The 11,994-nt window shown below is 34.7% G+C and overlaps 1 protein-coding gene across 1 annotated transcript; it reads left to right on the forward strand.

Annotated features, from left to right (window-relative positions):
- The first annotated feature begins 2,390 nt into the window (after positions 1-2,390).
- On the forward strand, positions 2,391-10,717 carry LOC141586645 (transcription factor PHYTOCHROME INTERACTING FACTOR-LIKE 15-like). Its single transcript, XM_074407942.1, has 6 exons — positions 2,391-2,965; positions 3,757-3,846; positions 8,661-8,726; positions 8,798-8,863; positions 9,838-10,137; positions 10,374-10,717. Exons 1-6 carry the CDS (start codon positions 2,723-2,725, stop codon positions 10,458-10,460), a joined length of 852 nt encoding a protein of 283 aa, XP_074264043.1. The 5' UTR covers positions 2,391-2,722; the 3' UTR covers positions 10,461-10,717.
- Positions 10,718-11,994: the final 1,277 nt, after the last annotated feature.

Below are 11,994 nucleotides of genomic sequence, written 5' to 3' on the forward strand. Positions count from 1 at the left end.
ATTTTAAAATCTTATTAAAGTAAATAAAACAATAAAAAAATATTAATTAAATTAATCAAAGTGTTTGCAAAATTTTATATTTAAATGCATTTTCATATTATTTATATTTGATTAAATTTCTTTTAGATTTTAGGTTTGCCTTAACATAAAAATATCTCAATTTAAGTCGGAAAAGATACTCGCCACGGGAGTTTGTTAGTTCGTGACTAAAATGTTTTTTGCCACGGAACAATTCGTGGCTAAGTAAAATTTCGTCACGGGTGTGACATGGTTCGTGGCTAAAATGATTATTTGCCACGGGTGTAGCCTATTTCGTGGCGCAAGTGACTTTTTGCCACGGGAAAAGTCATCCCGTGGCATAAATTTTTTTCCAAAATAATGAATAAATTTTTCCCCTGGCTAAGCAGATTTTAGCCACGAATTATAAATTCCCGTGGCGTAATTCGTGGCGCAAGTGACAATTTTTTGTAGTGAACATCCAACATAAACATGAGATTCAAGGAATATGCAATAATTATTGAGGAATGATTGAGAGGTTCTTAGAAAGTTTAAGGAAAGTAGTGTCTGTCAAATTATACCAAGAGAAAGATCTGGCCTTCCATAACCATAGATGAAGCTAAGATTGATGGAAAGATTTTCATAAACCTAAGCAAAAGATTACACTTTTCTCTCTCAAAAACCAAGTTTCTTACCAACATACAAATTTGATTAAGCACAATCCTAAATGATGTGTTTGGTGGTAAGGAGCTTTTTTTTTTCTAAGATCTCAAAATGTGGGTATTTACACCCTTGGCTCTTGGCTTTAGGTTAAGGCAAAATTGGGCTTAAAAATAGAGAATCACAAACTTTGAGACAGTAGAAAGCGCATGTACCATTGGACAAATGAGGCGTATGACGTACCATTGGAAATCTAAGATCACAAGCTTTCACCTCCACTTGGCCTTGCGTTGATACGAGTTCTAGAACTCGAGCTATACTTGTTTGAAGTTGACCCTTGTGAAATCGAGTTTTCTATTCTTCATTTTGGCTTTTTTTTTTTGATAAGGTAAGAAAACTAGGTTGATCCTCTAGGGTAGGACCAACTTATCTCATCCTTTCGAATGAGTGAGGTAAGTTGAAGTCACCTGCTTTCAAACTACCACGAAAGAGTTGAACATGAATGTCCAATAGAAGCCATGAAGTCAGCAACCTTGTTGGCTTCACGAAAGCAATGTTTAATTATCACTTCATCTAACAAATGAAGGTCTAATTTCACATCCTTGATAATACTAGAGATTTCCTAAGGAATTTGCCAAGTACTACGAAGTGAGTTAATAACACATAAATTATCACCCACCACAATTAACTTTGAGATTCCTAAATGTTTAGCGGCTAAGACACCTACCTTCTTTTGAAGCAAGAGCTTCCGCGAAAAGAATATTATTAGATCCGCACTTTTTTGCTCCTAACACAAGGACTTTACCATTATGATCTCTTATACAATATCCTAAAGCAGCTTTATTGCCTTTTATTCTCGAACCGTCAAAATTTAGCTTTAGGAAATCGTTTCTAGGTTTCTCCCACCAGATTTCTTCCCTACTAGATTTGATTATAGTTGACTTGTCTTTTTTTGCTCTTGTTTGTGTATCTCAAGGTTCCAATTCTTCCTTTTGCTTGCTTCTCTCTACTTTGTACTTATTCCCTTGGCTTACCTTTGCCCCTCTTTCTTTACCTTGGTAAGTTATAAGCTAAGGCTCCGTTTGACACGGCATTTCAGGTACCTGATTTGGTCAAAGTAGCTTATTTGACCAAAATTTCAGGTACCTTATTTTTTTGTAAGCGTTTGGCAAGTAGTTTATTTAACCAAATAAACTACCTGAAATGAAATGCTACTTAGAGTAGCATTTGAGATTTCAGGTAACTGATTTGATTTTATTTTCCGTTTTTACCCCTTAAATTTATACTATTAAGTAATTATCATATCCTTTTACGTCATTCCATCAAAATCAGTTAACTTTTCATTTAGTTTGCCAAACATTTTTTTATATAATCAGTTATCTTATCAGTTCCTAATTTTCAGCTATCTTTTTGGGTTTCAGTTAATTTTTCAGTTTTTAGTTACCTTTTCAGTTAGTTTTACCAAACAGAGCCTAAGACTCTAAAATTACAACCAAAAGTGCAGACCGGCCATGCATATTACAACAAGTCCAACTAAAATCCGATATCAAGCATGTTTATTGTGATAACAATAACTTAGTGACTCGTCACAATTTGACACTATGAGACACCTAAAAAATTCATTGGAACGAATGAAGTATTACGGACAACCGGAACACAAACAAGAGTAATTTCTCCTAATATAATGGTGGGCACCGCTTATAAAAGAGGCAGGAAAAAGACATGATTAAGGCGGGAGAAAGGAGGGAAATTCAATTGATTAGCAACAAATAAACCATAATCAACCCCCTCATTTACAACAACAAAAAAAGCTTAGCTTAAACCAAACCAAACCAAACCAAACCAAAAACCGCAACAAAGTCAAGCACAAGCCATCCATCCTAACTACGTAAATGATAACGCCTACACCTCCTATACCACCTATACATACCATCATCATATTCATAGCCTTTTTCAACTCCTAGGGAACTGTGTTTTCTTTCTTTTCTATTTCTATCTATCTCCTCATTTTCACCCCCGCCCATCACTTTATCTATCTAACTTACCTCATCATTTTAATTTAGTTATGGCTGATCTGACGGACGATGTTTCTTCTCTTCTTCACACGCTTCTTCAGAACTCATCTCAGCCGTCTACTTCTTCTGAACCTCAGCCCGGATCCGCTGGGTTAGCTGACGCTGTTGGTCTTGGCTTGTTTGATTCCGATTTCGGGTTTTCGGGTTATTATACTGGTGGTGTTGGTGTTGCTGGTGCTGCTTCTCTTGGGTTTGATTTGGATGATATCAATAAGGCTGATTGTGAAAGCGAGGTTATTTTTTCTTCTTTTTTCCTATGTTATTCTTGTTTCATTTACCACCAAAGAAAATTTTTTACTCGAATTTACGCAGTTTTCAAGACGATACTTTGATCATTTTTTTTCTGTGTCGATAATTCTCGTCACAATTACGGAGTACTCCGTATTTGTCTACCGCAAACAAATGATTTGCGGAGGAAGTATTATCGTTGTTTAAAGATGAAGTAAATAATTACGGGGTATTTATTAGATTTATTATTTTTTACATTTTACAATTATTATATAAAATCAAAATGATAAGGTTTTGTGGACTGGAGGGAATGTTTTTAGTTTGTTACCTTGAAATGCGTACGATAAACTCCATTATAATCCATTTGATATAAACAAATACGGAGTGCTCCGTATATTATATTTCTAATTAAGGGAATAATTTCAGAATTATTTTAATTGCCACGGCATACGAGGAAAGTATAAGGCAGCATGGACGGAGAAGTGCGCATGCGCCGCTAGTACCGAGCGCTGAGTTTCCGTAACATTCTCTAACAGTTTCACATAAGATCCTTACATAGTTACATGTAATATGTGAGAGGGTGTCATCGTCTCGTCGCATACCAAGCGGGGACGCTATCTCATTTTTTCATTTTTGTCATAGTTTGTTATACTATGTGAAAGGGTGTCACTGATACTCCTCGAATTAAAGAGTGACATTATCCTAATTTTCATTTCCATCATATTTTGATAAAATATTAGTGTTATTAGCAGTACAAGAAAAAAAAATGGCGTAATTTTCTGAATTGTTAATTTAGGGGCAGGAGGAGACACGTGGAAATCCGGGGCCAGGGAGGGGGTCATCCAAGAGGACTCGAGCGGCGGAAGTCCATAATTTATCTGAAAAGGTTACAAATTTTCATGTTATTATTGTTTTTAATTTGTTTTATTTGATTTTTTTTTTTTTTTTTTTGAGAAACTATCTTTTATTTAGCGTTATTTGTGAACAACTACCTTTTATTTTATTTTTGGCTTTCAATTACCTTTTATTTCCTCATTTTGCGAAAGACTACCAAAAATCCACTTCCGGCGAAAAAAAGTCAACTTTTTGGCGTTGACTTGCTCTTTTCTCCCATTTCCAAACATATATTTCTCCCTTTGTTCAGTGAACAAAATCTGAAAAAACTCCTCTCCATGCTCAACACCTTATCAAAAGTTTGTTCAAAGCAATACCAATGCATCCACCATCTCAATCTCCATCCTTTACTACCACTGTCACCTTCACCCTTACCTTTCAACAACCTTATACACTACTCATGATTCATCAACCTACTGTTCATCTAAGTCATATTAAAGTACCTTCTTTCTCTCTTCATGGTAAGATGGTGGTTATAAGAAAACTAATAAGATAGTAGCATACAAGTGATCCTAAGAGTGAATCCATGATTATTATCGAATAGTTAACACTCGGAGTTAATTTTGCCAACAATGCCATAATAGATCATTATTGTTGAAAAATATTATTTACCATGTTAAGATTAATATCAATGATGATTTTGTTTCGGTGATTAGGACTTTGATTCGGGTAAGAGATAGACAAATTGAGGTGATTAATGTTGGGTTTAATCTAGAGCTGATCAAGTGCGGGCCGGCCCGTTTGGCCCAGCCCGTTCGGCCCGCTAAAATAGCGGGCTTGGACAAGAAAAATAAAAAATTAAACGGGTGACGGACAAGAAAAATAGGCCCGCTAAAATAAATGGACGGGCTTGGACTAAACAAAATTGCCCATGGGCGGCCCGCTAGGCCCGCTATTATTAGTAATCTCATAAAAGTCCTTAAACCCTCAATTCTCAGACGTTCTCTGCTCATTTAATTTGCAATTTTTACACTCTAAATCAATTTGGTAGCGCAAATGAAAACTTCCGCCTTACGTATAAGTGGAAGATTGTCGGTATTTACACTTGTCATAAAAATTCTCAGAGATTGTACATGCTAACAGGTTGTCGTATAAAGATATTACCTTTCAAGTACTTACACAGGAGTGTATGTAACCGCTAACGGTGCCGCGCAAATACCGAGGCAAAAATGAACTTTTGATGTTTGTAGTAGAACATTGTCAAACTTGTATTTTTTCCAAAATCTAGTAAACTTATCTTTTGAAAATGAGTATACTTTTTTAAGAGTAAGCTTTTAAAGATAATTGTTAAGATTTAGGGGGATGTAGCAATAACAAACTCGTGTTTTAATAAACACACTAATTTTTGTATTTTATTTTAGTCAGACCCACGGGCCGGCCCGCTCTCTTGAAGTGGGCGGGTACGGACAGTTGAAAATGGCCCGCTTAGCGGGCTCGGGCTATAAAATACGGCCCGCCGGACACTTTTTTAGCGGCTAGGCCCGGCCCATGCCCGGCCCAAGCCCGCTTTTGATCAGCTCTAGTTTAATCAATCTTTATCATCGATTATTAGGGTTATGAAGTAAAGAGTTAGATTCAACATGAAATGGTAAGTCAACGCCGGAAAGTTGACTTTTTTCGCCGGAAGTGGATTTTTGGTAGTCTTTTACAAAATAAATAAATGAAAGGTAGGTGAATGCCAAAAAATAAAATGAAAGGTAGTTGTTCATAAATGACCCTAAATAAAAGGTAGTTTCTCACAAAAAAAAACCGGTTTTTTTTACTGTTAATGAAGTACTAAAACGAACCTGCTGTGCTACAACGCCTACAACTCTACGAGGATTTTATAATATCTTGAAAGCTATGGTTTTACTTTGGGAGGATTTAAGGAAAAATGTTAAATCACTTGCTTAACCACTCACCGTCTTAAATTAAAGAGAATATATTTATGATGGGGATGGTAATAGTTAATTACTGTATTATCTAGGGACATTGGATGTTCAAACGTTTTCCTTACTAAATTTAAATAATGATTTTTGTATAAGTTACGAGGGAAAGAGGACGATAAAATTGGGATAGTATCGGATTTGTAACAATTTAATTAGGTTTTTTTATTTAAATTTTGCAAATTCAGTTTATTAAGTTTATTTCCGTTCAATTCAATGTGTAAACATGAGTAAGTGTTTCTCAATTCTTCCAGGTAATACTATCAATTTTTTAATTAAATTAAGAGATCAAGTAAGTTTATTTATTGAATTAAGAGATCCAGTAATACTATCAATTTTTGAATTAAAGTGAAGAATAATTGTTTTGTGGGCACATGTAATCCTAGGGAATGAACACTGTAGAAGTGGGACAGTTGATATACTGATAATCTGATATGTAACTGTTTTACGTTGTTGAATCTTTCCAAATTATTTCATGTCTACTCTTCCGTTGAAGTTATCCTCTCTATTAAAGTTATTTACTTACATTATTCATTACACTGTTCGTAATTGATTCTATGTCAGCTAACTAGTAAATGGAGTAAATGCTTTGAGGTGATTTATGTACCATGTTTGAAACCTATTAACCTAAAGGGGGCCGTTTACCGGGGAAATAATGTACTACTCCTTTATTGGCCATGTTCTAAGTAGTTGGAATCTGCTTTACACAATATTTGAATAAAATCGTGTTGCATAGGACTAACTATAGCTTTATTTACATTTTTTAAAAGATGGGACGATTTTGAAAAACGTAAACCTATAAAAATGGAGGATGTAAGGCCCTGTTCTTTTGGACTGAAACTTATCTGATCTGAACTGAATTGAACTTATAGGAATCGAATCAATCAATCAATCAACTTATAGGATCTCGAATTGAACTTATAGGATCTGAATTGAATCAACTTATAGGATCTCGAATCGAATCGAACTTATAGGATCTCGAATCGAATCAATTGAATCAAACTTATAGGATCTCGAATCAAACTTAAATTAAGTGAGGTATAGGATCTAAACCGAACTTATAGGATCTGAACTGAACTTATAGGATCTGAATTGAACTGAACTTATAGAATCTGAACTGAACGTATAGGATCTGAACTGAACTGAACTTATAGAATCTTAAGTAAACTTATATTAAGGGACTTTAAGTCCAAAAGAACAGGGCCTAAGTATCTGTGCAATTGTGCATTATACAGTTTGGGGTTTGAACTGTTGAACTAACGAAATAATTGGAATATTTCCTCATGCACCATCTACATCTGTCAATTTGACACATTGACAATGGGCGTAACACTTCTTTTAAAGCAAAAATATGAGATTTTTTCATAAAATAGCGGATTCTACCTCGTATTTGTGTCGTAATTTTCAAACAGAGTTTGGCCTCATACTTGTGTTGTATTTTTCTAACGGAGTCTTAAGTGCATAGCCTTCTCTCCTTTAGTTGGAATTTAGGACCAAACCCAACTTGGATGCTGAGAAATCATTTTCCGTTCACCAAGGAGATTAGACATCAGATTAGCAAGCTGCAGTCTAGATCTTATATGATGTTTATAAAGGAAGTTGGATTCACTGTTGTCTTTCTTATGCGGTGACTAATAAAGTTTCAAGTGCTTTATTCTCTCATAAACCTCTTAATTTTTGGAAATGTATTTGAGAATGTCACAGAATACTGAGGTTATAAGGTTATACAGTAAGTGGATTATACACCTAATGTATTACCACTAATTCATAGTTTCTGAGCATTATAATAATTTTTTTGAGTTTTGTTTTAAAAATTTTGAGTTTTAATATAAATTTTTTGAGTTTATTTACTTAAATATTAAACTCTAAAAAATTGCAATAATACTCAAAAACATTACAAGTTTAGTAAAATTTGAGTTTTGTCAGAAAAAAAATTAAAATCAAACTTATAAATTTTAATAAGCTCAAAAAAAACATACATATACTCAAAAATAAATAAAGTTTGTGGAAATAAGCTCAAAAAATATAGATATATGCTCAAAAATAAAAAAGTTGGAGGTAATACCTCCGATGTATGTTCCTTTTTCTCTAGGGTTATATGTTGCCGCATCCCTGTCCATATCTCGTAATCAACCCAATTCTCTAGTAGCCTACCTTTATTAGCGCAATTGGCTATGTTACTTAGACTTGGTTAGAACAATTACAGGGTTCATGTGCAAGTGTTAATTCGGCTATTTTATACTATCTCCATGCCTTAAATATCTTCCATAATACGAAAAGTATACGATTTAAGAAGTATAAATAAAAGCAATAAGGACCGCACATGATGATGCAAGTGGTCAAGTATAGTGATTGTGTAGTTAAGAATTGAGATGCAATGCAAGTGGGATATTGAATTATTGGAAGGTATTTTACAAACAGCTAAATAGCGAAAAGTGGAAGGTATATTAGAGACGGAGGGAGTACGAAATTTCTTGTACTATACTTACACAATGTTGCTAGTATAGACTCTTTCCTTTATGTATATAGTTAAGAACATGTGCACTTTCACTTCAACATTTTCACTTGATCAAGATGATATTCATGTGCAAGTTGGCGATATGACATGATAAAGTACCATGAATGCTTTTGACAAGTAAAAAAGTGGAACATGTAGGATGAGATGGCTTTTGCAGTTTTAGGGCGATAATCCAAGTTAGATCGTTATTAGTGTTATACTTGTCCAAAACCAATGATATGTGATTGCTATGCACACGATCAAACATATGGGATATATATTTCATACAAAGGTACAAGAGGGTATCACTTGCTAATCTAGTTCACCATGGCTCTAATATATTTCTTTTATCCTTTTTAACCTCTTCTTATTCTGTGTTGACAGAGAAGGAGACAAAGGATTAACGAGAAGTTGAAAGCGTTGCAAAAGTTGATTCCTAACTCCAATAAGGTATAGTTATGTAGTTGCATAAACGGTTAACCTTTGTTTGAGATATTATCATAACTTGTTTTATGTTTCAGACGGATAAGGCGTCAATGCTGGATGAAGCAATTGAATATTTGAAACAGCTTCAGCTACAAGTTCAGGTGGGTTATCTTTAGCAATCTAAAGCTAAAAAATTATCCAATTGGATTTTCGAGTATTTTTTCCCGTGAAGTTTGAGAATTACATCATTAACGTTTCATATATGTGATGTGTCTGATAGCTTTGTGTCTTGATAGCTTAGGTGTTGTAGTTGTTTTTTTTTCGTGCTAAGAATTTCCTTTGCGACCGGCATTATACTTATACGGGCTATACTTGTATGCTGAATGGTTTGCGCACATATTGGTATGTTTTTATGCAACAGTTCTGGCTTGTTTAGCGTGTGGTAAAATTGTTAATTTTGTGCTTATATTTTGGTGTAACTTTCCCAATGAGTAAATTGTCTATCTATTTTATTTATCACCTACGAAGCTGAGGGTAGAAACATAAGGGAAATACAACTCCATTACCGCATACTACTTGCTACTGTCCCAGTTGATAGGATCTTATTACTGAGTAATTTTCTAGCTGTATTCTTTACCATACCGCAAATACTTCCAAGTCATGATGGCGGATTTAACTGACCCATAGTGACTTTCTGAGCTAAGCTAATTCTACCTTTAGAGCATCCAACCATTAGTGACCTTATGAGCTAAGTTAACTAACATTTCCACGCATGTTCAGATGCGTTACATAGTGGCAAAACACAAGTCATTGAAATATGGATAGAAAATAAGGAATTGTTGTCCCCATACATGTTTCAATTGATCACATCTCCTTTTTACAGCATCCATGATCATGAAGTTTAAAGTGCCAAAACTGATAGTCATACACTTAAACTTCCCTACTGATTTTGGCTTTACATTCATATTTTGGAATCATCGTAAATGAGACTGTCTTATACCTGTCTAGCGACTACTCCCTCTGTCCATGAAACTTGCGTTTAATCCACATCTTAGCGTGCTTCTAAATTTCTGTGCTAAAAAACATAGGAGTACTATATGGTCACTGCAGTGCTTTCATCTTGTTGGTCTTGCAGATGTTAACCATGAGAAACGGTACAAGTTTGCATCCGTTTTGTCCACCTGGCGTAGGGCAGATGATGAATCCACCTCCAATCGGACAACTTGTCGATGAAGCTAACCATAGTAGAGGCATTAGCTCCTTCACTCCGAATCAGGAGTGTCCTATGCAGCCGATGCAGGCCATGTTCAACCTCGACAGCAAACCTGGATCGTCCCACATTCCCAGAATGTCGGAGAACCATAATCCAGGGCCATCACTTGTCCTGGAACCATCAATGATTTACAGGCCATTCAATACTTCTATTCCATCCAAGGTACTTCCCTCCCATTTACATTACTCCTTTGGCTTTGTTGGACAACTTTGACCTCTATTTTCCCCCGATACTCCACAATAGTTACAATTTTTCTTACTAGATACGTGAAAATAGCTGATTTGATAAATCAAACATGTATCTTTACACCCGCAGAGGAAAACATAAATCAAATATGGCAGTAGATTTAATTTTACCAGAAAATTTCCTGAGGATTGATCAGTTGTTGCTGTGTTAAGGTACTTTGCAAAGAACCAGGAATGCCTCAGCTGCAATTGGACATGAGTCGCTGTGGTCAGAGCTCATCATCAGGCGTCTCAACTTAGTTATCAAGATGATCTCTTATTAAAAGGCCAGCTTGTTGAAATTGATGTAGAACACTTGCTGAAGATGCATTTTATGCAGCCTTATAGATCAAGCCTTAATTCATTAAAACAGCAGATTATGCGCAGCACGCAAATGTTTAAATCAAGTTGCCGTAAGTTTCCTGACATTTGTTAAAGTCTGAACTCTGTAACTCTTCAAACGGTCTTCAAACACTAACTCGATAAAATTAGAGATTCTCAAGTATCGTTACTTCATCCCATTTATATTATCCGCTTCCTGTTTGGGTGGTATAAGCAAGTCGGGACTTCTGAGTTGTGCCTATCACATAACGTCAGAAATTAGCGGTAAGAGTTGGGATACAATATACAGTAAATAGAACGGATAAAAACTACTTTAACAGTAAAGCTTTATTTCAATGATGATTTTAGGTTGATTTACTTGATTAATAACATTCAAATGGGATACCAGCCTACCAGGTGTTGAAAAATGATTACTATATTCAGGTTTTCATATTTTCTCAGTTTATAGTTGCAACTCACAAAAATCTACCACTATACTACCTATTTACTCCGTAATTCCGTATAAGCTTTTCAAAAGGAAAAATGAGTCGGAATTTTTTTTTCCTATGGAATAGGACTAACTTATCTCATCCTTTCGAATGAGAGAGTTAAGTTGAAGTCACCGGCTGACTTTCAAACCACTTCGAAAGAGTTGGACATAAATGTCCAATAGAACCCATAAAGTCAGCAACCTTGTTGGCTTCAGGAAAAAAATGTTTAATTATCACTTCGTCGAAAAAATGAAGGTCTAATTTCACATTTTTGATAATACTAGATATTTCCAAAGGAATTTGACAAGTAATACGAATTGAGTTAATAGCACATAAATTATCACCCTTTACAATTAACTTTGAGATTCTTAAGTATTTAGCTGCTACAATGCCTTCTTTCAAAGCAAGAGCTTCTGCAACAAGAATACTATTGGATAACACTTTTTTGCTCCTAAGAAAACGACATTATCTTTATGATCTCTTATACAATATCCTAAAGCAGCTTTATTATTGCCATCTATTCTCGATCCGTCAAAATTTAGCTTTAGGAAACCGTTTCTAGGTTTATCCCACTAGATTTCTTCCTTACTAGAAGTGTTTCTAGCTGACTCGTCTTTCTCGGAATTGTTGAGATCCTTATGTCTAGTCTCATTCCAGATTTTAATGTTATTATTACATAAAGTAATAAGTTTGTTGTTATTGATAAGAACATTATTAAAGATAATGTAATTTCTGTAAAACCATGTATTCCACTAACTAAAAATCTATCTATATTATTAAAGGAAGTTTTTTTTGAGCGATTATAGAGAGTCCACATTTTACAAAAGACCTTTTACGATTTTGATTATATATTAATTATTAAAAATTAAAGATAAAGGTTTAGAGCTTTGTCACTCTTACAAAATTCTTATCGTACTCAGCTACAAATGCTACATGCCTACATGCAATTTGACGGTCACCAGGACTCTTAAAACAACCTTTAT

This window comes from Silene latifolia, chromosome 6 (assembly GCF_048544455.1).
Source record: "Silene latifolia isolate original U9 population chromosome 6, ASM4854445v1, whole genome shotgun sequence".
NCBI classification, from domain to species: Eukaryota; Viridiplantae; Streptophyta; class Magnoliopsida; order Caryophyllales; family Caryophyllaceae; genus Silene; species Silene latifolia.